Raw genomic sequence first — 27,922 nt, forward strand, 5'->3', positions numbered from 1 at the left:
TAATGTGCGGTTATTCTTTAAGCCGGTCTTTCTTATATTGCGCTACCAACATAAGAAAGAAAAAGAAATGCAATTATTTTTAAACCTTCATATGTTAAAAACAACTAGCTAATTTAAAATATTTATCTTCGCACACTTTGAAGAAAACGTATGAAAAATGAAACTCTGTTTATTTGCTATTTAGGTACCGAATTATTCTTTCAATATTTCGATTTTATTTTTGTAAACCGCTGTTGATTTCCATAGATTGGTTGTGATTCTATAAGTTTATTTACGTCGGTTGTTCCACAACTGAGTGTTTCTTAAGGGAGTTGTTACTGCAGTATTTTCAAACTAATTCGACTTAGGGTCCTTCGAGAAAAGAGCGTACCAATTCTTAGGCGGACAATGTACTCGCGAACCCTCTGCCATTGACATGACTCTTGACACTAGGTGAACCTCCTGCCCGTTTCCCCTCTATATATATATATAAAAAAATGATAGTCCCTCAGGGTCGCTCGTCGTCTCTTTTCATCACAGCGTAAACAAAATTTAGTAGAAAAAGAAGAAATTTTCTAATTAGGCTGATTTTGTTTTTATAAATATACATGGTTTAGTGGTTAGCGCACGTGATACTTATCTCGAACGTCCTTTGTCCGATTTCCAGCAAATCCATATTCTTTTTCGGTTGTCAAGCACACATCTGCACAATATCCTAACATTAAAACAGAGGCAGAAATAAGTATATCATGTCCTATTGGATGTTACTTCTAGTATAGATATGCTATATTATATATAATAATAAAATAATAAGCCTTTATTCATCCACATATTATTAACAAAGATGCGGTCCGGGAGAAGGCCTCTTTCACTTTTTCCACCCTATTTTATTTTGTGCCATCGTCATTCCATTTTTTCCAGCTACCTTTCGATCCCGTCGGCCCATCGCTCTATTGGTCTGCCCTTGTTCCTTTTCATTCTATTCCATCTCCATATCCAGGATGGATATCAATAGAATATTACGTAAATAAATTCAATAAAATTATTGACAATTAATCTGTAATTTAGTATTAAATTTTACGGTCTTTATTTGCCTTTGGTTTACATAAAGTAACAAAAACATATCCGCATAAGCTTAGCATTCTTATATTCTATGTAAACAAGATTACTTCGACCTTATAATTCATGGTGTGAGGATAATCGGTTCAGTGTAAAACTAGATGGTGGTAGTGTTGTAAGGATGGATACGTGTTTCGCTTTTTTGCTTTTGGCGTCCACGGCTAGTGGAACTTTTCTTAAAGGTAAGAGTAATATAAATTGAAAACTGAAGTTGCTGATAACAAAATTAAAAGTAAAAAATATTTAAATTTTATACAAATTATAGGTAGTTTCTATACATAAATTTAAAAGTAAAAATTGGTAAATTTTTATTTATTTCATGAATTTGAGGAAGTTCTTTTACTAATTATTATTTCATATTGCTAAGGAAACTCAATTGTTATTATTTATGATTTCGAAAAAAAGATAAAGGTATAAGTGTAACACTCTTTTTTATTATATTGTTTACGATTTATATAAATTCATAAGTGGTTTTGTTTTAAAATCTCTACTGATTCTTAATTTAATATTTAAACGATCAGTTTTTTAATTTATAGTTTATTTTTGCCAAAACATGGAAATAGAACATAAAAATCATCACATTGTAATTCGATTTTAGATTATAAAATTATAAATTGTTTACGTTAGATGAAATAGGAGATCCATCTTTAATGCGATCTGGATGGACGATTTAGCAAGTTATTTTTGTGTTTTGCTCAAATATTTGAAACATACTTTGAAGATGATAACAAAGATTTTCAACATGATTATAGGGTTGGGATCTGTTCTAAGGATTTTTTTAAATTAAACACGCAATTAATAAGTATTTACATATAAAAATCTCTATTGTAATAATAATAGTCCAGTCACGCTATAGCTGACCGAGGCCCATATATACGAAAGATATCTGGCCCTGCAGAAAAATCTTGTACCAAGGCGACTGTTGTTTAAAATTAAAGGCTTCTGAGCTGTTTAATTAAGCGCGTAAATAAGTAAAAATTACTATGAGCAAGTTCCGGTGAATTCCATATTCATAACTAGCCTAGGATATTCCTGAGCATTAGAAGCCAGCTTTTTTAACGGCAGCCAACGCTATTCCAGACTTCTGCGCTGGGCGTTATTTTTAGCGAGTTTGCCACGCCGTTTACAGTTGGAGTTGACGCACCAGTAGAGGAGCATGAACCCCTAATTTTACTCTCAAGTCTTGATTTCAATTAACGCGGTCAATTTTTAAAGCAGAAATATGATATTTTATTACCTCACGAATTATAATTTTATATAATTTTACGACACAAATTACAAAAAAATTGATTGCTTTTTTATTATTATAATATAAAATATCTGGGCTATATCTGACAGTTTTTTTTCTTTCAAAAAAGAATGTATCGCAGTATCATTAATTAGGTTTCTGCTATCTGACGAATCGTTGTTATTTTTTTTGGGATTATGCTTGCTGGTTTCCTGAGAATTGTCAGGGTTAGGGTCGCATTCTTAAGCCTCTAGACCAACACTGCTCCAAACAGATTAAAAATAATTTTACTGTTGTTATGCTCCATTAAATAAAAAAAACATACTTATTTTTTACTAGTTGATACAACTAGCCGCGTACTGACTGAGCGAGCAGCCTCGCGAGGCTGCCTCGCGAGGCAAATCCTCGGTCGGTCAAGACGTGCCTCGCCCGAGGCAAACGCACGCGCTGCCTCGCCCGAGCGTGCCGCGGCCCGAGCCGAACGTTGTCGGTTTTTGTCGATGTTCAAAGGCGCCTCAGTACGTTTGCCGCGCTCACTCAAGACGGTAGTGTTTTGCCTCGCTTATTCGTTGCGTGTTAGTTGTGCGTCATGGATAAAGAACAGTGTCTTAAATTAATACGACTATATGGTGAATATAGACGACTTTGGGATGCGCAATGTCCTGATTACACAAATAGAGGACTAAGGGAAGATGCATGGAGAAAAATAAGCCAGGAAATGAACCTTCCAATAGCTGAATTAAAGAAAAAAATGGACTCTTTACTAGGGTCTTACAGGAGGGAAAAGTCGAGAGAAAAAAAAAGCCGAATCACAGGATCAGGTATTTATTATTTAATGTTTATGATTAGGGTTAACAACATTCATTTTATTATATCCAAAGTTACATCGGTTTTTATATTATTTCTAATATTATTTCTAATATTATTTTTTTTTATTTTATACTGCAGGTCGTGGTGAAATATATGTTTCGAATTGGTATGCCTATGAAGCCTTCAGTTTTCTAGGAGATAGAAATCACCCAGGAAATACACAAGATACTTTAGGTGAAGAAGTGAGTACCTATTATTTACTGATAATTATTCTGCCAAGAAATTGCTCCGTTTGTTATGAAATGTCTCCCTAAATGTGAACGTATTTCTTTTATATTTGTTGATCCTCGCCGTGGTATGGCTTGAATAGATAGCATTGATGACATTTCTGTATCCTGTCGCCATCGGCCGGGTATTACTGTCCCTTCAACTTCGGCATCGAATGATCCTGGGGGAGTGAACCTTTGTGAGGAAGCTAAATCTCTACGCAAGTAGTTATATAAGCATATGGTAGTCAATACGACTTTCGTAGCTTTTTCTGGTTCTAATAGTAGCGGCTTCCTCAGTACTCTAAAAACGGAGCTTAAAATGCCAAAGGCATTCTCCACAACTCTTCTTGCTCTGGACAGCCTGTAATTGAAAATCCTTTCCATTGAACCTCTTTCTGGAGTACCTTCATAAGGTTTCAATGTGTAATCATTGAGAGCAAAAGCTTTATCGCCTAGAATAAAATAGGGCACTGCAATTTTATACGGTATTTGTAATATTTCTGGTGAAGGAATGTTCAATTCCTTCTTTTCGACCTTTTTATATAAATTGGTATTTTTAAACACACCGCCATCTGATATACGTCCTTTGCTGCCAACGTCTACGTACAGAAATTTATAGTTAGCGTCAACTAAAGCAAACAGCACTATACTTGGAAACATTTTGTAACAGTCATAATCATTGCCACTATTTATCGGCGACTGTAATATAACATGCTTCCCATCCATTGCTCCTATGACATGTGGGAAATTCCATTTGCTCTCAAACTCTTTGGCTATGGTAAGCCACTCTTCTTCGGATGATGGTATCTGTAAATAAAATTAAGTAATAATTTCTATCTTTACAGAATGCAAGTCTGGATAATACTCGAAATGATGACGGTTATAACGAAGAAAAAAATGAAACTTCAAACTCGACGACAACGGAAGGACCTAAACAAAAGTCAACTAGACCTAAAAAGAGATCCAAAATGAACGAAAGTGATGATCTTACTGATAACGCCATATCTGAAGCATTAACACTCTTACAACAGTGTGCAAGCGATAATATATCAGAAAAAAATGATCCCTATAATGTGTATGGCCAATATATAGGAAATGAGTTGAGAAAGTATGATAAAATTACATTAGCATACGTAAAAAATGCAATAAATAAAATTATCTTTGATGCAGACATGGGAGCATACAGTGGTTATAGTTATTATACTCAATCATATGGTGAACACGATAATTTAAGATATATGTCTCATCCCTCTTCCTCATCGACGCCATCTACATATTCGATGCCTGCTGCCTCACCAATGCCTTCTACCTCACCGATGCCTCCTACTTCACCGATGCCTCCTACTTCACCGATGCCTCCTGCCTCATCGATGCCTTCTACTTCACCGATGCCTGCTGCCTCACCAATGCCTCCTATCTCACCAATTTCGATGCCTCCCCCTCCTCCTTCTCCAGCTCCTCATCATTAAATATTTGTTTGTTTAATTTTCTTATATTATTTGTCCAATTTTCTAATCAGATTAATAAAAAAATAATAAAAATATGTAATTTTATTTTACCTTAACATAATCCTTTAACACCTCAATTATAGCATCACAGACTTCAGGAACTATAACCGATATCCTTTGTTTTGATATACGAAATAGATACTGTAGACTGGTATAAGAATCTCCTGTGGCCAAAAATCTCAACGTCACTAATAATCTTTCCCTAGCGGATATTGCTTCTCGAAAATTTGTGTCCTTCTTGCTTATTTTGGCGTTTATGAGAGAATACACATTGTCAAATTCGATTTTACTCATTCGAGTGAAATTTTTTTCTTCGTCATCGAAGCACAACTCTTCAAATAATCTGTTCCCAGCCTGTAATCTATTTTTGTATAAGAGTTTAATCCAAAAACGTTTAGTTTTCTGTTTTCTTTTTTTTGCAAGCCTTAGAATTATTAAAAAGGCAGTGGTAGCGACAGCTTTCCGAATGTGCGGCCTCATGGTGGTCTCGGGCAAACTATACGGGCACGCGCGGTCTCTATTCGACTTCAAGTTAAACTGAGCGTCGATGCTCACGATGGCTCGGACTTGCCGCGCGAGGCAGCCTCGGATTAGAAAACTTACAGACCGAGGCTGCCTCGCGCGGCAAACGTTGCGAAGCAAACGTCCGAGGCTGCTTCGCGAGGCTGCTCGCTCAGTCAGTACGCGGCTACTGAATAACTGTACCTATTTATAGACGCCAAGGTCAAGAAAATAAAATTGATAATAAATATTAATGATTACTGATTTACTTACTGATTTATTCGGAACCTACAAGATTATTATGTAACATATTGATCCGCGAAATATTCCATCTAATTTACATAAAGTTCAATTTTATCGAACAAACACCATTAATTAATTTGTTTATGTTTTTAGAAATAATATATTATCTTATTTACAGATGAATACTATTCAATGCCTCCTCTGTTCCAACTTGATGACTACGATACGTGTCTCGTTAAAAATGGAGTTTTCTGTCTCGGCTCCTTTCAACTTACTATTCCTAAAGACAATGGAGTGACCTCCATAGACAGCCCGAAAAACTATGGCTTCTCACATATCTACTACAGGGGCAAGAAACTCTATGATATCCTCCAGGTAAGTAAACATTGTAATACGGTATACAGAAATTAGTTTACAATTTCTGCGACGTAAACTTTTAAAATTTGATATTGTAGGCCCAAAGGCTTGTCGCTAGATATCGTGCTGGCTATTTTCACAATTCACGGAATTCGTAGTAAAACAGTTTTGTGATATTTTTAAGTACATTTAAAATCTATTCTTTAGCATTTTTGTGTATTGGCAGGCTAACTCCAATGAGAAACATCACTTCAATCATACACTAATCCATCGCGGGCTATGCTCAAGCTTGACCTGTTTTGGCAGGGCCGATGGCCATCTTTCCAACCGAAAGCAATTCCAGCAGTGTGTTAACGATATTACCAGGTGAGAACGTGTATTCTTATAGTGTATCTTACAAGTTCGGTGGCAGATATGTAAGAGCCTCTGATACAGGTCTCAATATGGGTTAGACGCGACCCTGATCCACCTGGATTACTGCAAGAGCGCGCAGACACCGCGACGCGTGCCGCCTGATGTCGCCGACCAAGGATTTTTCGTACTATGCGCCGCCCTCCTTGTGGCCAATCTTCTTGGAACTTTTTATGACCTCTTCAGGAATAAAGATAAAAAAGGTATGCTTGTATATGTCCCTAGTACTTTTACCATCGGGGGATGATTTTTCAGTGGGAATAGAAGGCCGTGCCAAATCCACACTAAAGTCGTACGATCAAGTAGTAGCCTAATAATTGAGCCTTAAGTTAAAAATTGCCACTGTATTTTTACCAGGCTTTCGAAAAAAATATTATATAATAGCTCTTGATAATCTCTGACTAATCGTAACATAACTATATTAATTAATGATTACCTGGTAATTGAAATGTTTTTAGTACCACGCATTGTAAGAGGCAGACAAAAAGGATTACGTAGTAATATTAATATTTTGTGTTTACTATTATTATATTATAGATTAAAATTAATAACTGAAACAAAAAAAACTTACTTTTGTTTTTATATACTTAATCTTACTCTTCTTTAAAAATAATAAAAACTGTCTAGAAAAAGCTAATAACACGTATATGAAGTGTAGTCAATAAGGAGTCATACATCTGTTTTAACAATTATTTCTCAGACGTACGCTTGTAAAATGCAAGTGGTGGATCCTAATCCTCCTGGTACTTGAAAACGGCTTCAATTTATTATATGACATAGTTAAGATAAAAAAAATCTACATAATTTCGTCATTTCCCGTTTTTAAAGTTCTGGTAATTGACTCTGTTAACCTCCCGGACGCAAACTACAAAAGTATAAGCAAACTTGCCTACAAACTCACTAAACAGAAATACCCCAAGGTTTTAATAATTGATACTATCATAAATATAACTTGTTCTGTCTTCTATTTATTCCTCTCCTTCTAAGTAGACCATTAACCCTTTAGTTGTGTAATTTCCGAACTGATGAAATTGTATTGTTTTAAACAAGTTAAACTGGTTAATCCAGCATAAAACATGCAATCATTAATAATAATTAATTCTCGAAGTTTTTTTGTCCACATGATCTATCTTACTTTGTCATTTATACGTCATTTATATCATGTCATAATTAATATTTAGACTTATTAAATTAAATATATTTTTTATATATATTCATCTTTTGAATTTTGTAAACGTTGTTGACATTCATAAGCATGCTCTAAGAAGCATCTAAATTGAATAAACGTATTTTGATTTTGATTTTGATTTTTTTGATTTTTTGACTTATTTAAAAAGATTTGCCATTCTTGCACAATTTGTATGTGACTGTTTTCATGCATTAAAAAAATATAAAGAAAAAAATAATTAATAAACCTATAATAAGGAACGGAAGGATTTGTAGCGACACTATCCGTGCCTACGAATCACTAAGATCACGTCATATAATGAGCCGCGCTAACGAAGTTATTACGCTCGCTAAGTATCTATATATTTACTAGCTGACCGGGCAAACGTCGTTTTGCCATGTATGTCATCATCTATATATATAAAAATGAAACACGTTTTCCGTTGTGACGACATAACATAAAAACGGCTTGACCGATTTGTCTGATTCTTTTTTTATAATATTCCTTGAAGTACGAGGATGGTTCTTACGGAGAGAAAAATTTAAAAAAAAAATTGGTTGTTTGTAAAGTAGGTTTACGATCGAGATGTTTACGTGATAACGTCTTATTGGTGATATAAGTTTTTGGGAAGTAAGGAATTAATGAAGATAACAATTTTTTCAAATTTTATATGAAAAAATTGTTATCTTATATATCACGTCAAAAAATTGAGTGAAAAAGTCTAAAAACAACACTTTTCTATATTCCCATACAAAATATTCGTAATAATATTTAAAGGCAATTTGAACTTTAATACCATATCATAAAGTTCAAGTGGAGGGGTTCCGGGAAGGTAAATTTTTATTTTTTGACATAATGTGTTTGTTGCATTATCAACTTTCTTTTTTTTATCTTAGCTAGACCGGTGTCCCGAATAGCAGAATAAGTATTTAAAAAAAAATAAAGAATCGACTGTTAGGCGGTACGATGTTCGCCAGGCCATTTAAAAAAAATAGGAGTTGATCGTAGAGGGGTGAAAGTTAGGGGTTGTATGTATTTTTTAATGCTGTATCATAAAAAAATAAAAACAGAAAAAAATATCTAAAAATAAAAAATAAATATTTAGGTATAGGTATGTAGGTATAGTGGACTACCCTTAATATTTAGGGGGATGAAAAATTGTTGTTGTCCGATTTTCAGACATACCCAATATGCACACAAAATTTCATGAGAATCAGTCGAGCCGTTTCGGAGGAGTTTAACCACAAACAGTGCGACACGAGAATTTTATAAATTAGATTTAAGCCACTGCCACGAGCCAGTCAGTGGTAAGACTGATCAAAGATGTTTCCTTTAGGTTAGAAGAACTGTTCACCATCCTTCCTCCACATATTATAAGATACTATCCTCTAAAGATAAAGGTTCGCTAATTGACATTCATAATTTGATCTTCGATTCGTACAACAAGATTTTCCTATACTTAATTGGACATACAATTGCTAATTATTTTTCTATTTCCATTGTTTTAAATAGAACATAATCATATACTAGCTTACATCTAAAATCATCGATACTCGATTTATAAGAATAAATTTATAAATAAAAACTTATACATATGTTCTATTGTGCACAAAAAAAGAACAAAATTTCGTTCCGACATTTTATGTAAAAAATAACATTTACTAAATAAAGTATATATAGCAAAATGAGTTATGTCTAATCAATTAATGTACAAATTTAAATACCTCTCACTTCTTGCTTTATAGACAACCAGCTGCTCTTATCATGGTCTATCATCAACAACTTCAAGAAGCTCATTCACATTTACCCCAATGATGACACTCTTGTATCCCGGTTCAACCCCATACATGGCATCAAGTAAGTTTAAGTTAAACGTAAATCTCCATTAATAACTGAATTAAAAAATAACTACATCATAACTATTATATCTGTAATTAATTATAATGGATTAAAGTTGATAAATTGTAGATTTCAATTGATAATGATCGACAATTCAATAAATTTGACAAAGATTTAAAAAACTCTGATTGAATTTTTATAGCGTCTATTTAATTTATTTTTCTCATTAGTATGGAATAAAATTTGGCTTTAAAGGTACTCTTATTCGTGAAATTATTTTTAGATCCGTTAGTCTTATCATGGAGATCTTGGTTCACTCGGTGATTGTTTCACACATCAGCTACTTGCACAATCCGGACTTTTTGGAAACTGTAAGTAGTCCGCTCCATTTAATAGCTCACTGTAAATTCTTCTTTCATTAATTATCCTTTTTATATTGGTGATATTTTAATTTTGAATGTAAATTTAAAAATTATAATCCATTATATTGCTACTGATAATATGTAATATGCTCGTGAAAATACAACTTATTTTATCATAACTAAAAGTCGTAATTACTACTGGTCGAAATTAATGTTGGTTATTAGGAATTATACATTGATTTGCCTAATTAACTCGAAATAGGTAATATTCGTACATGTTGTATAGATAAAACATATAAAACATAACAAATATACGTAATATATAAAAAAAAAAATTCACTAGACATTTTCGTTAATCATAAAAATGACTTAATATATTGTTCGCAATAAAAAAATTAAATAAATTCTGATCTATATCTAGAGACGGCAGCACCCACTGGCTATGTTTCTTACGAATGGCAGCATCGGTGTGCAAGGCTATATATTGCTATCCAGCTTTCTCTTCATCCACAACTTCCAATTGATGGAATCACGTCACAAGATCTCAAGCATTCAACTTTTCTTCATTATGCTTCTACGAAGAATATTCAGGTATATCGATTTCCTGACATACGGATGTTGCGACGGAGGCCATTGTTTCAATATCTATTAAAACACAATTTGGTTATTGGGCGAAGGCACAGGGTACATTTTGCACTGATTAAACATTAATGCGTAATTTTACCGCCGTACTGTGAATGTTTTGCGCACATATAAAGATGCATGACGTGGATCAAAGAAATCCCTAAGCGAGGGTTTCTTTGATCCACGACTCCGCTAACAGTACTCTTATTAACTTCAGTACATAATCTTTCATTTAGGTAAGTTATTTACCAAAATGCGGCCAGTATCTGATATATTAAAACAAACCTTAGAGCACATAGTAGCTTATGTATTGTTATAGTATTTATATTATTTCAGAATATTCCCTGTATACATGTTCATGGTGTATTGCACGGCAACGTGGAGCCGATTTCTGGGTGACGGTCCACTATGGATCCCGATCATGGATAAGGAGGCTCAACTCTGCCGGCTCAAGTGGTGGTCTCACGCACTCTTCATACACAACCTGTATCGCCCTAACGATCGTTGTCTACTGCAAACATGGTATTTTTTTATAAGTATAACTTTATCCCAACAGTTTTTGTTGAAGGTACACAAAACGTTAATTACATTGAGTGGTTAAGATAGCAGCTGGGACCTCTGTCCATCCTAACCACAACAAGACCTTGTGGCGAGATATCATAATATCTAAAATATTTCCTATAAGAACGCCGAAATGAGCTTATAGTATGATGGATTTATAAATACGGTTTTCAGGTTTATTGCAGTGGATATGCAGCTGTATGCCTTAGCTATTCTACTGGCAATAGTGCTAACCCAACGGAGGAGAGCCGCTATTAAAACGCTTCTGGTTATGTTCGTTGTCGCCGTTCTGTGTATTTTCGTTGCTGCTTATACATACGACTTAACTGCTATGGTTTTCATCACGACCCCTGAGTAAGTTTGAGAGTGTTCATGAATTCATTTAAACATAAACAGTCGAGATCTTTGCAGCGAGTATAAGAAAAATGTAAATAATTTTAGTGCTACGAATTCAATTTACTTACTTATTTTATAAAATATACGTGCTTGTGTGTTCCTGTGGTTACGATATTCCTAAGAAAATTGATAATGGATATCAAATAAGACTGTGCTAACTGCGTCCTATAAACACCTGTAACGCTGGAAGTTCTTGTACTCTAAGAATATATCACAAATACATTGTGTTATTATGTGAATTATCCGAATACTTTGTTTGTCCTTATCGAATAGATATGTGAGGAAATTGTACCACGGAGAGCCGTCTTTTAACTGGTTGTATGCCGCCCCTTGGGGCAGTTTGCCCGCCTCATTGCTAGGCGTGATGCTCGGATTCCTATATTACAATCTAAGGGAAGACAAAATCAATTTGCAAAACTACCGAGTAAGTTTAACCTTATTTTCAAAGTCGATAGTACCTAGTAGAAGACCTACCTAGTAGATCTCGATGTGTTTCCCTGGTTTAAATGCATTATTTATTTAAGAAACCTCAAAACCAAATGGGACAGTTTATGCTACATAGACTATGGCTAAGCATTAAAGATTTTGTAAATCCATAACCGGAAAAAACAAATAAAGTTTATATAAAAGTTACTGTGGTAATTCCTATTAGTTCTGTTTAAATGCTTTATTTATATCCATAATAGGCATGGAAAGTAACCTTAACATTGTGATAAAACATTTAACAGTTTTTAAGTTTGTTCAGTGCACTAATATTGCATCGTATTTTGCAGTGGTTCCGAGTACTATACCGTATCTCCATAGTCGGCATTTTTGCATGGGTGCTAAGCGCGTATCTGCTGCCGCAAAAGCCGTCTTACCTTCTCTCTACGGTCTATGCAGCTATTGACAGACCTGTCTACGCCATATTCTTTAGCGTTATGTTGTTGGGCTCTATATATCGGATTGATCGTAAGTACAGAGTTTAAAATATGTTAAATAAAAATCAATATGTATAATATTTACAATAAAACACCTATAAATAGTATAAACATTAATAAACGTAAACCACGTAGTAAATGGCCTTGGGCGCCCGATGCACGCGTTGTTTATTTCGTAAATTTAGATATTATTATTTTAATTTTTCATAACATATATGCAATGAAGTGTGAATAAATAAAAATACTTAAAAAAGCTAGTTTCTCTATAAAAATTGGTATAATCCAGTATTTTTTATAGAACAAACGGGCAGCATGCTCACCTGATATTAAATAATACCACCGCCATACGAAGTGCGTTGCTTTGAAACAGTCAAATTTCCTTTTGCAGAATTATGGTGGCGCTTTATGTCATGGGGTGGTTGGCAGGTATTCGGCCGTATGTCACTTTGTATCTTGATGATTCATTGGAGTTTTGACTTGCTGCAGATAGGCTTACAGACCAATACCAATAAAATGTCCATCTTTGAAATTGTAAGTCAACTAATTTCTTAACCGTAACATGTATGCGTGATCTCATGTTGTTTTTCATAAATGTGTAGAATTTACGTAGAAATCCTCAAAAGAAAAATGTCTTCTCTCTGTAAAAATTGTCCTCTGAAGTCGTGTTGTCATTATAGTTGGAATTGTAGTCATTTAATTAGTACAAACAGAACATGACGCTAAATACTACTACTAAAATAACGAGTGGTTATTAAATACCTAAAGTATCAGAATACATAAACGGTATCGCGGGATATTGGCACGAATTTCTTTCAAAAATACCGTAATGATTTTATAAAATTCCAGGGATAACAACTAGGCATTAATCAATATTTTATTTTACAGGGCGGACACTTGTTTGTTACAATATTTATGACCTGTATTACTTCAATCCCGCTACACATTATGGTGGAAAAACCGATTCAAATGTTTTTGCGAGCATCTTTAAATATTTAATCGTAAGTGAATTTAAATAAAATGAATAAAATATTAAATAAATGAATTTTGTTCGAGTATTTGGCGATTTCTGGCTTTGAATTGGGTAGGAGAAATATATAATTAAATATGTCGGAGCAATGGCGTTGGTATCAGCTGTTATTGTCATTATAATTTAATAACATCAAAGTCAAATTAGTTAAAAACTGTTCTGTGGTTTATTTGATTTGCGAATATTAATGAACTGGATGATCCAGAAATTCGCTCACTAACTGATGTCGATACAGCTAGACTTGTTTATTTTAGTTATTTTCACATCTTAATGACTTATGGCCTTACGGCCTACACCCTCTGTCTTATTTGCCGATGAGTAGAGATGTCTACCAATTAAAATTTAATAACGTGAAATAATATTCCATAATAAACATATTTTTTTTTATCGTTTGTTGTCTTGACAACAATCGGTCCTTGTCTCTGTCTCTATCCTCCGTCCTTCCTATTGCTAGACGACGAATATTCCTATCGTTCATTGATTTACTTTTTACCCTCCTTTCTATTGGAGTGACTCAGAACTTTTTTGCAAATGAGGAATGTTAGACTTTTCTATAAAAAAAGTCTATGGCTATAGTCATAGATATTGATACAATTGATTGATAATTTGATAGAAAAAAACTAATATCTAAGATTATATTTAACTTGTTTCAGAATTCTTCGGACTGAATACAAGAATCATATGAATCTATATATAAGAGATTCGGATTGTACAAAGCTTTAGTACAGTATTTAGTTCTAAAACATGAATGCCAGATACGGAAGCAGAAAAAAGTTCAATGAGTTTGTGTAGATTTAACTTCTATAATTATAAGTGTAATATAGTATATTTTGTATATTCGATATAAATGCAAATGAATCGCAAAATAGTTCGCTAAGCGCAGAACTCGGAGGCGGCTGGATTCGAGTATTACTTTTTTCTTGAACTCTGAGGAAGCTTTTTAAGGAGCGAAAAATTGCATGGAAAAACCTTAAAACCAGTTTTGACGCATTAGAATGAAAATGTCCTTGCACACAAATTTAATAAGTGTTTACAGTGTATGAAATAAAAGTAAATTTTCCAAGTATGTATGTTTTTATTTATTTACAATTTTTACACACAATTAAATATTACAGTAAACAAACAAGTACAGTTTAAAACGTGGTGCAAAGGGTGGCCTTATCAGTAGCAATGTTTTTGAAGTGAAACTTCTTTATCGGGGTTGGAAAAAAATTTAGTGTAACATTTTTTCGTTACGCGTCACGTTTTTCGGTTACGCGCCATGTTCCTTTTTGAAGTCAAACTTCTTTATCGGCGTTGGAAAAAAATTTACCATCACATTATTCATTATTTATTATTTATTATTTATTATTTATTATTTATTATTTATTATTTATTATTTATTATTTATTATTTATTATTTATTATTTATTATTTATTATTTATTATTTATTATTTATTATTTATTATTTATTATTTATTATTTATTATTTATTATTTATTATTTATTATTTATTATTTATTATTTATTATTTATTATTTATTATTTATTATTTATTATTTATTATTTATTATTTATTATTTATTATTTATTATTTATTATTTATTATTTATTATTTATTATTTATTATTTATTATTTATTATTTATTATTTATTATTTATTATTTATTATTTATTATTTATTATTTATTATTTATTATTTATTATTTATTATTTATTATTTATTATTTATTATTTATTATTTATTATTTATTATTTATTATTTATTATTTATTATTTATTATTTATTATTTATTATTTATTATTTATTATTTATTATTTATTATTTATTATTTATTATTTATTATTTATTATTTATTATTTATTATTTATTATTTATTATTTATTATTTATTATTTATTATTTATTATTTATTATTTATTATTTATTATTTATTATTTATTATTTATTATTTATTATTTATTATTTATTATTTATTATTTATTATTTATTATTTATTATTTATTATTTATTATTTATTATTTATTATTTATTATTTATTATTTATTATTTATTATTTATTATTTATTATTTATTATTTATTATTTATTATTTATTATTCGACACTTAATATTTTAATAACAATTAAATTCCTAACATAGCTTCCTTTTTCCGTCCCTCTAGTATCGGATATGAACAACACTTCAAGATTAGTTTGCCACTGAAGTTTCACTTCTGACATGTGTACTTTGTACACACACACTTTTTTTTATGTACCGACGCCCATGGACACTCACATTGCCAGAAGACTCGCAAGTGGGTTGTTGGCCTTTTAAGAGTGTAACTTTTTTTTTGAAGGAAAATAGAAAATAGTTAAGTAGGCAGCTGGTTCCACATCGTGGTGGTGCGCGGAAAAAAATGCCTTAAGAATCTCTCAATTGTGGAACCTGGAAAATCAACTTTAAAAAAACACGCAAATCTGATACTACCAGTAAATTTTCTTTTCCCGGCTATATCATTGTTTTACTGCAGTTCTAATTTTAAATATGGCTTTTTTTTAAGATTAGGGGCCAGTGTCTCCATATTTATATAATTTAATCTAAAAAGTTTGCATACTTATTAAAAAAATAATTTCAAAGTAATCCTTAAGTTTGATGTAGTTTATGAGTCCGTCAGTATTCATTTACTATTTCCATTGTTTAGTTAGCGCACGTGATATTTAACTCTAAAGTCGTTTCTGGGTTGTTAAGCACATTATACTGACATTAAAAGAGAATAGTCTAGTCGACAAGTTAAAAAAAATATTCAATACTTTAAATAAATTAATTAATGTGCCGTACTCGCTTTTGACGCCACGCGCGAATCCTAAAAATGTCACGCGCAGACCTACTTTCAGCGTTAAATTAAAATTATATATAATGGAGATAGGAGTTCCGGGAGATTTTAATTGGAATTTTTTTAATTTCTTAAATATTAATAGTTTATTAAATATTGGCAAAAAACGAAATGCCATTTTTTTTCATCTTTAATTGCTTATAACTTTTGCAATTTTTTATGGCACATTTTTCTAGACGTCATTCCGGATCCAATGAGGTATCGCACATAATTTTAAGAGCAGTATCTCTATTTTGTACCATTTTCAACTTGTCGACTAGACTAGAAGCAGAAATAAATATTTCATGTCCTATTGGATGTTACTTCTAGTATAGATATGCTATATTATATATATATATATATAATAATAATAAGCCTTTATTCATCCACATATTATTAACATAGATACATTAAACAATAATAGATAATAATATTTTTTTGCTACTAAGATGCGGTCCGGGAGAAGGCCTCCTTCACTTTTTCCACCCTATTTTATTTTGTGCCATCGTCATTTATTTTTTTCCAGCTACCATTCGATCCCGTCGGCCCATCGCTCTATTGGTCTGCCCTTGTTTCTTTTCATTCCATTCCATCTCCATATCCAGGATGGATATCAATAGAATATTACGTAAATAAATTCAATAAAATTATTGAGGATTAATCTGTAATATAGTATTAAATTTTACGGTCTTTATTTATTTAGCATAAGCTTAGAATTCTTATATTCTATGTAAACAAGATTACTTCGACCTTATAATTCATGGTGTGAGGATAATCGGTTCAGTGTAAAACTAGATGGTGGTAGTGTTGTAAGGATGGATACGTGTTTCGCTTTTTTGCTTTTGGCGTCCGCGGCTTGTGGAACTTCTCTTAAAGGTTAGAGAAATTAAAAACTGAAGTTATTGTTAACAAAATTAAAAGTAAAAATAGGTAAATTTTATACATAATATTATAGGTAATTTCTATACATAAATTTAAAAGTAAAAATTGGTAAATTTTTATTTATTTCATGAATTTGAGGAAGTTCATTACTAATTATAATTTCACATTATTGCTTAGGAAACTTAATTGTTATTATTAATGATTTCGATAAAAAGAACAAGGTTTAAGCGTAACATTATTTTTAATTATATTGTTTACGATTTATATAAATTCATTTTTGTTTTGAAACCTCTACTGATTCTTAATTTAATATTTTAACGATCAGTTTTTTAATTTATAGTTTATTTTTGCCAAAACATGGAAATAGAACATAAAAATCATTACATTGTAATGCGATTTTAGATTATAAATTGTTTACGTTAGATGAAATAGGAGATCCATCTTTAATGCGATCTCGATGGACGATTTAGCAAATAATTTTTGTGTTTTGCTCAAATATTTGAAACATACTGTGATCACCATCAGGTGATAACAAATATTTTCAACATGATTATAGGGTTGGGATCTGTTCTAAGAAAATTTTTAAATTAAACACGCCATTTATATTAAAATTTATATATAAAAATCTCTAGTGATATAATAATAGTCCAATCGCGCTATAGCTGACCGTATCCCATATATACGAAAGATGTCTGGCCCTGCAGAAAAATTTTGTACCAAGGCGACTGCTGTTTCAAATTAAAAGCTTCTGAGCTGTTTAATGAACCGCGTAAATAGGTAGAGATTACTATCAGCTAGTTCCGGTGACAATGGAGGATATTCCTGAGAATTAGAAGCAAGCTTCTTCAACGGCAGCCAACGCTAGTCCAGACTTCTGCGCGGGGCGTTATCTTTAGCGAGTTTGCCACGCCGTTTACAATTATTGAAGATGACGCACTAGTAGAAGAGCGCTCAATTAACGCAGTCAATTTTTGAAGCAGGAATATGATATTTTATTACCTCACGAATTATAATTTTATCAATTTTTATGAACACGACACAAACAAATTACAAAACAAAATTGATTGCTTTTTTATTATTCTATACTAATATTATAAAGAGGAAAGATTTGACTTTTTGTTTGTTTGAAATGAATAGGCTCCGAAACTACTGGATCGATTTCAAAAATTCTTTCACCGTTGGCAAGCTACACTATTCCCGAGTGACATAGGCTGTTTCATTTTCAAAAAAATTAGGGATGCTTACTAAAACTTGAATAATCTAACCCAAGGTGTAAAAAAAATAACAAAAAACTTCCTTCAATCGCGTGCGCTGCGAAAACTATTAATAATAGAACAAATCGATGTATTACAAATTTTTCAGGACACATCACTATCTTTATAAAATGTCTCAACAGCATGTTTCTATCTTTTATAGTTACTTCACAATAAGCGTCCTTTTATTTATTTTTTTTATTAAAATACCACCGCTAGAAAATACTCTTTATTCGTACCTAGGTATTGATCCTTATCAAAATATATACCAACGTATCACATAAGCTACAATTTAATGGCATAACCACCAAAAAAGCATGGTGGATTGGTGTGCTCCTGCCGTTTCTCTTGAATAGTTTACTACTACGTAATATAACAAAAATCTTAGCCACAGCAACGCTTGGCCGAGTCTACTAGTATACTCGTAACATAAAATATCTGGGCTATATCTGACCGATTTTTTTCTTTCCAAGAAGAATGTCTCGCATTGTCACTATTCATTTAAATGTAGATAATCAGGCTTCTGCTATCTGACGACACATCTTTATTTTTATTTTCTTTGGTATTATGCATGCTGGTTTCTTGAGAATTGTATTTCTAATGTTGCTGTGATCGAACTCACGACCTCACGGTGAGAGTCGCATGCTTAAGCCCAAAGACCAACACTGCTCCGAATAGATTAAAAATAATTTTACTGTTTTTATGCTCAATTAAATAAAAACAATACCATACTTATTTATTACTATTTGATACAACTGAATAACTGTACCTATATATGTATAGGCGCGAAGGTTAAGAAAATAAAATTCATAATCAATATTAATGAGTTTTGATCAAACCAATATTTTAAGTCTTCACTTACTGATTTATTCAGAACCAACTTGATTATTATGTAACATATTGATCCGCAAAATATTCATATGTAATACCACAAGAGCTTCAAAATTATCGGGTATTATTATATAAATACCAGATAATTTTGAAGCTCGAGTGGTATTCGGGGGATTATTTTTCCGACCCAAATGTCGGCCAATAGAATTGCACCATGAGACGAAATGTACAGTTAACAAATAAGAATTTCATAATGAATAAAACAACTACTTAATACTTTTCTTGAAGCAACGACCAGAGAAAATTTTCACAAAAAATTATCAGTATAATACCATGTAGGTTGTACCACGTGACGTCGAATGGTGCAATTCTATTGGCCGACATTAGGGTCGGAAAAATAATCCATCTTATTTACCTAAAGTTCAATCAATTTTATCCAACAAACACCAGTAATTCATTTGTTTATGTTTTTAGAAATAATATATCCAATTTACAGATGAATACTATTCAATGCCTCCTCTGTTCCAACTTGATGACTACGATACGTGTCTCGTAAAAAATGGAATTTTCTGTCTCGGCTCCTTTCAACTCACTATTCCTAAAGACAATGGTGTGACTTCCATAGACAGCCAGGAAAACTTTGGCTACTCATATATGGACTACAGGGGCAAGAAACTCTATGATATCCTCCAGGTAAGTAAACATTCTAATACCGTATACAGAAATCAGTTTACAATTTCTGCGCCGTAAACTATTAAAATTTGATATTGTAGGCCCAAAGGCTTGTTGCTAGATATCGTGCTGGCTATTTTCACAATTCACGGAATTCGTAGTAAAACAGTTTTGTGATATTTTTAAATATATTTAAAATCTATTCATTAGCATTTCTGTGTATTGCCAGGCTAACTCCAATGAGAAACATCGCTTCAATCATACACTAATCCATCGCGGGCTATGCTCAATCTTGACCTGTTTTGGCAGGGCCGATGGCCATCTTTCCAACCGAAAGCAATTCCAGCAGTGTGTTAACGATATTACCAGGTGAGAACGTGTATTCTTATAGTGTATCTTACAAGTCCGGTGGCAGATATGTAAGAGCCTCTGATACAGGTCTCAATATGGGTTAGACGCGACCCTGATCCGCCTGGATTACTGCAAGAGCGCGCAGACACCGCGACGCGTGCCGCCTGATGTCGCCGACCAAGGATTTTTCGCACTATGCGCCGCCCTCCTTGTGGCCAATCTTCTGGGAACTTTTTATGACCTCTTCAGGAATAAAGATAAAAAAGGTATGTTTGTATATGTCCCTAGTACTGTAACCATCGGAGGGTGCTTTTTCAGTGGGAATAGAGGGCCGTGCCAAATCCACACTAAAGTCGTACGATCAAGTAGAAGCCCAATAATTGAGCCTCAAGTTACAAATTGCCACTGTATTTTTCCAGGCTTTCGAAAAAAATAATATATAATAACTCTTGATGTTTATCTTCATAACATAATAAATATTAATTTTTATTACCTGGTAATTCAAATGTTTTTAGTACCACGCATTAATATTTTGTGTTTAACATTATTATATTATAGATTAAAATTTATTACTGAAACAAAAAAAAAACAAACAAAAACTTACTTTTGTTTTTATATACTTAATCTTACTTTTATTAAAAGTAATAAAAACTGTCTAGAAAAAGCTAATAACACGTATATGAAGTGTTGTCAATAAGGAGTCATACATCTGTTTTAACAATTATTTCTCAGACGTACGCTTGTAAAATGCAAGTGGTGGATCCTAATCCTCACGGCTTCAATTTATTATATGACACAGTTAAAAAATCTACATAATTTCGTCATTTCCCATTTTTAAAGTTCTAGTAATTGACTGTGTTAACCTCCCGGACGCAAACTTAATGCCCTTGCCAAGCAAACTTGCCTACAAACGCACTACACAGAAATACCCCAAGGTTTTAATAATTGATACTATCATAAATCTAACTTGTTCTGTCTTCTATTTTTTCCTCTCCTTCTAAGTAGACCAGTAACCCTATAGTTGTGTAATTTCCGAACTGATTAAATTGTATTGTTTTAAACAAGTTAAACTGGTAAATCCAGCGTAAAACATGCAATCATTAATAATAATTAATTCTCGAAGTTTTTTTTGTCCAATTGACCTATCTTTCTTTGTCATTTATACGTGTGGACTATAAGTAACCATGTCATAATTATTAAATTAAATATATTATTTATATTTATTAATCTTTTTTGACTTATTTAAAAAGATTGCGTACTTGTACAATTAGTATCTGACTGTTTTCTTGAATTTAAAAAATGTAAATAAATAAATAATTTATAAACCTATAAGGAACGGAAGGATCTGTAGCGACACTATCCGTGCCTACGAATCACTAAGATCACGTCATATCCTGAGCCGCGCTAACGAAGTTATTACGCTCGTTAAGTATATATACAATTTCTGGATTTAAGACACTGGGGCCTTCAAGCCAGTCAGTGGTTAGACTTATCGAAGATCTTTCCTTTAGGCTAGAAGAACTGTTCACCATCCGTCCTCCACAGATTATAAGATACTATCCTCTAAAGATAAAGGTTCTCTAATTGACATACAAAATTTGATCTTCGATTCGTACAACAGGATATTTTTCCTATACTTTATTGGAGATCCAATTGCTATTTATTTTTATATTTCCATTGTTTTAAATAGAACATAATCCTCTACTAGCTTACATCTAAAATCATTGATACACGATTTATAAGAATCTATAATAAATAAAAACCTATATGTTCTATTGTGCACAAAAAAAGAACACAATTTCGTTCCGACATTTTATGTAAAATATAAAATCTACTAAATAAAGTATATATAGCAAAATGAGTTATGTCTAGTCAATTAATGAACAAATTTAAAAACCTCTCACTTCTTGCTTTATAGACAACCAGCTGCTCTTATCATGGTCTATCATCAACAACTTCAAGAAGCTCATTCATGTTTACCCCAATGAGGACACTCTTGTATCCCGGTTCAACCCCATACATGGCATCAAGTAAGTTTAAGTTAAACAAAAATCTCCATTAATAACTGAATTAAAAAAATAACAACATCATAACTATTATATCTGTAATTAATTATAATGAATTAAAGTTAATAAATTGTAACTTTCAATTGATAATGATCGACAATTCAATAAAGTTGTCAAAGATTTAAAAAACTCTGATTGAATTTTTATAGCGCCTATTTAATTTATTTTTCTCATTAGCATGGAATTAAATTTGGCGTTAATGGTACTCTTATTCGTGAAATTGTTTTTAGATCCGTAACTCTTATCGTGGTGATCTTTGCTCATTCGGTGATTGTTTCACACATCAGCTACTTGCACAATCCGGACTTTTTGGAAACTGTAAGTAGTCCGCTGCATTTAATAGCTCACTGTAAATTCTTCTTTCATTAATTTCACTATGTACTATGTAGTAATATATCAAATATGCCAAAGTTGGCTTGCTTTTTTTTGTTATGCAATTATATTGCTACTGATAATATGCTCGTGAAAATACAATTTATATTATTTATTTTATCATAACTAAAAGTCGTAATGAAATTACTATTGGTTATTAGGAATTATACATTGATTTGCTTAATTTACTCGAAATAGGTAATATTCGTACATGTTGCATAGAAAAATTATATGAAACATAACAAATATATACTTAATACATATATTTTTTTTTAATTCACTACATATTTTCGTTAATCATAAAAATGTCCTAATATATTGATGTTGTTCGCAATAAAAAATGAAAAAATTTCTGCTCTATATCTAGAGACGGCAGCATCCACTGGCTATGATTCTTACGAATGGCAGTATCGCTGTGCAGGGCTATATATTGCTATCCAGCTTTCTCTTCATCCACAACTTCCAATTGATGGAATCACGTCACAAGATCTCAAGCATTCAACTTTTCTTCATTATGCTTCTACGAAGAATATTCAGGTATATCGATTCCCTGACATACGGATGTTGCGACGGAGGCCATTGTTTCAATATCGATTAAAACACAATTTGTGTATGCGTGGGCGAAGGCACAGGGTACATTTTGCACTGATGAAACATTAATGCGTAATTTTACCGCCGTACTGTGAATGTTTTGCGCACATATAAAGATGCATGACGTGGATCAAAGAAATCCCTAAGCGAGGGTTTCTTTGATCCACGACTCCGCTAACAGTACTCTTATTAACTTCAGTACATAATCTTTCATTTAGGTAAGTTATTTACCAAAATGAGGCCAGTATCTGATATATTAAAACAAACCTTAGAGCACATAGTAGCTTATATATAGTATAGTATTTATATTATTTCAGAATATTACCTGTATACATGTTCATGGTGTATTGCACGGCAACGTGGAGCCGATTTCTGGGTGACGGACCACTATGGATCCCGATTATGGATAAGGAGGCTCAACTCTGCCGGCTCAAGTGGTGGTCTCACGCACTCTTCATACACAACCTTTATCGCCCTAACGATCGTTGTCTACTGCAAACATGGTATTTTTTTATAAGTATCTTTATCCCAACACTTTTTGTTGAAAGTACACAATACGTTAATTAAACTGAGTGATTAAGATAGCAGCTGGGACCTCTGTCCATCCTAACCACAACAAGACCTTGTGGCGAGATATCATATCTAAAATATGTCCTATAAGAACGGCGAAATGAGCTAATAGTATGATGGATTTATAAATACGGTTTTCAGGTTTATTGCAGTGGATATGCAGCTGTATGCCTTAGCTATTCTACTGGCAATAGTGCTAACCCAACGGAGGAGAGCCGCTGTTAAAACGCTTCTGGTAATGTTCGTTGTCGCCGTTCTGTGTATTTTCGTTGCTGCTTATACATACGACTTAACTGCTATGGTTTTCATCACGACCCCTGAGTAAGTTTGAGAGTGTTCATGAATTCATATAATCATAAACAAACGAGATCTTTGCAGCAAATATAAGAAAAATTTAAATAATTTTAGTGCTACAAAGGCTTCAATTTACGTACTTATTTTATAAAATTTAGATGCTTGTTTGTTCCTATGGTTACAATTTTCCTAAGAAAACTATAAACACCTGAAACACCGGCAGTTCTTGTACTCTAAGAATTAATCACAAATACATTGTGTTAATATGTGAATTATCCGAATACTTTAATTGGCCTTATCGAATAGATATGTGAGGAAATTGTACCACGGAGAGCCGTCTTTTAACTGGTTGTATGCCGCCCCTTGGGGCAGTTTGCCCGCCTCATTGCTAGGCGTGATGCTCGGATTCCTATATTACAATCTAAGGGAAGACAAAATCAATTTGCAAAACTACCGAGTAAGTTTAACCTTATTTTCAATATCGATAGTACCTAGTAGAAGACCTACCTAGTAGATCTCGATATGTTTCCCTGGTTTAATTACATTATTTATTTAAGAAAGCTCAAAACCAAATGGGACAGTTTATGCAACAAAGACTATGGCTAAGCTATGCATTAGAGATTTTGTAAATCCATAACCAGAAAAAACAAATAAAGTTTATATAAATGTTACTGTGGTAATTCCTATTAGTTCTGTTTAAATGCTTTATTTATATCCATAATAGGCATGGAAAGTAACCTTAACATTGTGATAAAACATTTAACAGTTTTTAAGTTTGTTCAGTGCACTAATATTGCATCGTATTTTCCAGTGGTTCCGAGTACTATACCGTATCTCCATAGTCGGCATTTTTGCGTGGATGCTAAGCGCGTATCTGCTCCCGCAAAAGCCGTCTTATCTTTTCTCTAAGGTCTATGCAGCTATTGACAGACCTGTCTACGCCATATTCTTTAGCGTTATGTTGTTGGGCTCTATATATCGGATTGATCGTAAGTACTGAGTTTAAAATATGTTAAATAAAAATAAATATTATACAATAAAACACCTATGAATTGTATAAACGTAAACGTAAATGGCCTTGAGCGCTCAATGCACGCGTTGTTTAATTCGTAAGTTTAGATACGTATTATTATTTTTAATTTTTCATAACATATATGCAATTAAGTGTGAATAAATAAAAATACTTAAAGAAACCTAGTTTCTCTATCAAAATTGGTATAATCAGGTATTTTTTTATCGTACAAACGGGCAGCATGCTCATCTGATATTAAATAATACGAAGTGCGTTGCTTTGAAACAGTCAAATTTCCTTTTGCAGAATTATGGTGGCGCTTTGCGTCGTGGAGTGGTTGGCAGGTATTCGGCCGTATGTCACTTTGTATCTTTATGATTCATTGGAGTTTTGACTTGCTGCAGATAGGCTTACAGACCAATACAAATAAAATGTCCTTCTTTGAAATTGTAAGTCAACTGATTTCTTTTACGTAGATCACATGTTATTTTTCATAAAGGTGTAGATTTTACGTGGAAATCATCAAAAGAAAAAAGTCTTCTCTCCGTAAAAATTGTCCTCTTAAGTCATGTTGTCATTATAGTTGGAATTGTAGTATTTAGCGTCATGTTCTACTTAATAGAACATGACGCTAAATACTTCTACTGTAATAAACTTTTTTTTAATATTAAATACCTAAAGTATCAGAACATATAAAGGTATATCGCGGGATATTGGCACGAATTTCGTTCAAGAATACCGTAATGATTTTATAAAATTCCAAGGATTAAAAGATAAAAACTTGGCGTTAATCAATATTTTATTTTACAGGGCGGACACTGGTTTGTTACAATATTTATGACCTGTATTACTTCAATCCCGCTACACATTATGGTGGAAAAACCGATTCAAATGTTTTTGCGAGCATCTTTAAATATTTAATCGTAAGTGAATTTAAATAAAATGAATAAAATATTAAATAAATGAATTTTGTACGAGTATTTGGCGGTTTCTGGCTTTGAATTGGGTAGGAGAAATATATAATTAAATATGTCGGAGCAATGGCGTTGGTATCAGCTGCCATTGTGATTATAATTTAATAACATCAAAGTCAAATTAGTTAAAAACTGTTCTGTGGTTTATTTGATTTGCGAATATTAATAGATCTGGATGATCCTGAAAACCGCTCACTAACTGATGTCGATACAGCTAGACTTGTTTATTTTAGTTACTTTCACATCTTAATGACTTATGGCTTATTATTATGGGGCCATACTGCTGATGTCGAAACTATTTTCATCCTGCAGAAGAGGGCTATTCGTGAAATCTATAATTTAAAATGAAGGGAATCTCTGAGAGATAAATTCAAGAAAACTAGTATACTTACCTTTCCCTCGCAATATATTTATGAAAATATTATGTATGTATACAAAAATAGTGATAAGTTTACTAGAATAGAACATACGCACAATGTGGGGACTCGGGATAAACGCAGGCTGCAATTTCCCCGTACTAGACTATCTCTGCCTTTTAATAAATTTAAGAAATGTATTAAATAAATGCTATGTAAAAAGGCTTACTATAAAGTTAACGATAATCTAGTTGATAAAAGGGCCTGGGACTAGTGCTAGACAGGCTACTTCTAATTAATTTGCGAAAGTTGTTTTAAAATAAGTGTTGTTTGACATAGTCATTTTGTATGATGATTTGCTATTTCAAAAGAGTGCCGAGAGTTTTTTACGCTGGCTTTTTCTCTCGGTCTACACCCTCTGTCTTATTTGCCGATGAGTAGGGATATCTACCAATTCAAATTTAATAACGTGGAATAATATTCCATAATAAACATATTTTTTTTTATCGTTTGTTGTCTTGACAACAATCGGTCCTTGTCTCTGTCTCTATCCTCCGTCCTTCCTATTGCTAGACGACGAATATTCCTATCGTTCATTGATAGTTACCTTTCCCTTTACTTTTTACCTTCCTTTCTATTGGAGTGACTCAGAACTTTTTTGCAAATGAGGAATGTTAGACTTTTCTATAAAAAAAGTCTATGGCTATAGTTATAGATATTGATACAATTGATTGATAATTTGATAGAAAAAAAACTAATATCTAAGATTATATTTGACTTGTTTCAGAATTCTTCGGACTGAATAAAATAATCATATGAATCTATATATAAGAGATTCGGATTGTACAAAGCTTTAGTACAGTATTTAGTTCTAAAACATGAATGCCAGAAACGGAAGCAGAAAAAAGTTCAATGAGTTTGTGTAGATTTAACTTCTATAATTATAAGTGTAATATAGTATATTTTGTATATTCGATATACATGAAAATGAATCGCAAAATAGTTTGTTAAGCGCAGAACTCGAAGGCGGCTGGATTCGAGTATTATTTGTTTCTTGAACTCGGAGGAAGCTTTTTAAGGAGCGAAAAATTGCATGGAAAAACCTAAAAACCAGTTTTGACGAATTAGAATGAAAATGTCCTTGCACACAAATTTAATAAGTGTTTACAGTGTATGAAATATAAGTAAATTTTGCATGTTTTTTGTATGTTTTTATTTATTTACAATTTTTACACACAATTAAATATTATTATTATTTACAAACAAGTACACTTTTAAAACGTGGTGCAAAGGGTGGCCTTATCAGTAGCAATGTTTTTTATGTACCGACGCCCATGGACACTCACATTGCCAGACTCGCAAGTGCGTTGCCGGCCTTTTAAGGGTGTAACTTCCTTTTTTTTAAAGGAAAATAGAAAATAGTTCAGTAGGCAGCTGGTTCCACATCGTGGTGGTGCGCGGAAAAAAATGCCTTAAGAATCTCTCAGTTGTGGATCGACGAACGTCGAGGTGATACAGATGGTATTTTGTATTGTGCCTTGAC

The 27,922-nt window shown here is 32.4% G+C and overlaps 4 protein-coding genes across 6 annotated transcripts; 3 read left to right on the forward strand and 1 right to left on the reverse strand.

The window, feature by feature from the left end:
- Positions 1-950: 950 nt before the first annotated feature.
- On the forward strand, positions 951-14,388 carry LOC125062982 (O-acyltransferase like protein-like). Of its 2 annotated transcripts, none has more exons than XM_047669167.1 (14): positions 951-1,280; positions 5,836-6,032; positions 6,241-6,380; positions 6,450-6,628; positions 9,339-9,450; positions 9,716-9,803; positions 10,216-10,385; positions 10,755-10,940; positions 11,154-11,333; positions 11,649-11,799; positions 12,149-12,326; positions 12,684-12,826; positions 13,181-13,293; positions 14,021-14,388. In XM_047669167.1, the coding sequence occupies exons 1-13, from the start codon at positions 1,220-1,222 to the stop codon at positions 13,289-13,291; spliced, it is 1,896 nt and encodes a 631-aa protein (XP_047525123.1). In that variant the 5' UTR covers positions 951-1,219; the 3' UTR covers positions 13,292-13,293; positions 14,021-14,388. The 2 variants fall into 2 exon arrangements, with proteins under 2 accessions (XP_047525123.1, XP_047525122.1); XM_047669166.1 differs by having other exon boundaries at positions 952-1,280; positions 13,976-14,388.
- LOC125062987 (myosin tail region-interacting protein MTI1-like) lies at positions 2,776-4,966 on the forward strand. Its single transcript, XM_047669172.1, has 3 exons — positions 2,776-3,147; positions 3,275-3,378; positions 4,251-4,966. Exons 1-3 carry the CDS (start codon positions 2,916-2,918, stop codon positions 4,872-4,874), a joined length of 960 nt encoding a protein of 319 aa, XP_047525128.1. The 5' UTR covers positions 2,776-2,915; the 3' UTR covers positions 4,875-4,966.
- Positions 3,234-5,393, reverse strand: LOC125062986. Its single transcript, XM_047669171.1, has 2 exons — positions 4,965-5,393; positions 3,234-4,212 (listed from the first exon to the last, which is right to left on the reverse strand). Exons 1-2 carry the CDS (start codon positions 5,391-5,393, stop codon positions 3,394-3,396), a joined length of 1,248 nt encoding a protein of 415 aa, XP_047525127.1. The 3' UTR covers positions 3,234-3,393.
- A 2,495-nt stretch (positions 14,389-16,883) lies between the features above and the next one.
- On the forward strand, positions 16,884-27,575 carry LOC125062981 (O-acyltransferase like protein-like). Of its 2 annotated transcripts, none has more exons than XM_047669164.1 (14): positions 16,884-17,031; positions 19,618-19,814; positions 20,023-20,162; positions 20,232-20,410; positions 22,063-22,174; positions 22,441-22,528; positions 22,950-23,119; positions 23,491-23,676; positions 23,885-24,064; positions 24,344-24,494; positions 24,849-25,026; positions 25,356-25,498; positions 25,860-25,972; positions 27,212-27,575. In XM_047669164.1, the coding sequence occupies exons 1-13, from the start codon at positions 16,971-16,973 to the stop codon at positions 25,968-25,970; spliced, it is 1,896 nt and encodes a 631-aa protein (XP_047525120.1). In that variant the 5' UTR covers positions 16,884-16,970; the 3' UTR covers positions 25,971-25,972; positions 27,212-27,575. The 2 variants fall into 2 exon arrangements, with proteins under 2 accessions (XP_047525120.1, XP_047525119.1); XM_047669163.1 differs by having other exon boundaries at positions 16,885-17,031; positions 27,167-27,575.
- Positions 27,576-27,922: the final 347 nt, after the last annotated feature.

The sequence above is a fragment of the Pieris napi genome, chromosome 2 (assembly GCF_905475465.1).
Source record: "Pieris napi chromosome 2, ilPieNapi1.2, whole genome shotgun sequence".
Lineage (NCBI taxonomy): Eukaryota > Metazoa > Arthropoda > Insecta > Lepidoptera > Pieridae > Pieris > Pieris napi.

Excerpts from the sequence above, each read along its gene's own strand:
- LOC125062987 (XM_047669172.1), top strand. The coding sequence starts at position 2,916 with ATGGATAAAGAACAGTGTCTTAAATTAATACGACTATATGGTGAATAT. Across the intron at positions 3,148-3,274 it reads AAGCCGAATCACAGGATCAG|GTCGTGGTGAAATATATGTT; the intron begins GTATTTATTATT and ends TTTATACTGCAG. Across the intron at positions 3,379-4,250 it reads AAGATACTTTAGGTGAAGAA|AATGCAAGTCTGGATAATAC; the intron begins GTGAGTACCTAT and ends CTATCTTTACAG.
- LOC125062982 (XM_047669167.1), top strand. The coding sequence starts at position 1,220 with ATGGATACGTGTTTCGCTTTTTTGCTTTTGGCGTCCACGGCTAGTGGA. Across the intron at positions 6,629-9,338 it reads CAGGAATAAAGATAAAAAAG|ACAACCAGCTGCTCTTATCA; the intron begins GTATGCTTGTAT and ends CTTGCTTTATAG. Across the intron at positions 12,827-13,180 it reads AAATGTCCATCTTTGAAATT|GGCGGACACTTGTTTGTTAC; the intron begins GTAAGTCAACTA and ends TTTATTTTACAG.
- LOC125062986 (XM_047669171.1), bottom strand. The coding sequence starts at position 5,393 with ATGAGGCCGCACATTCGGAAAGCTGTCGCTACCACTGCCTTTTTAATA. Across the intron at positions 4,213-4,964 it reads TGTTAAAGGATTATGTTAAG|ATACCATCATCCGAAGAAGA; the intron begins GTAAAATAAAAT and ends TTTTATTTACAG.
- LOC125062981 (XM_047669164.1), top strand. The coding sequence starts at position 16,971 with ATGGATACGTGTTTCGCTTTTTTGCTTTTGGCGTCCGCGGCTTGTGGA. Across the intron at positions 17,032-19,617 it reads TTGTGGAACTTCTCTTAAAG|ATGAATACTATTCAATGCCT; the intron begins GTTAGAGAAATT and ends TCCAATTTACAG. Across the intron at positions 24,065-24,343 it reads GTTTTCATCACGACCCCTGA|ATATGTGAGGAAATTGTACC; the intron begins GTAAGTTTGAGA and ends CTTATCGAATAG.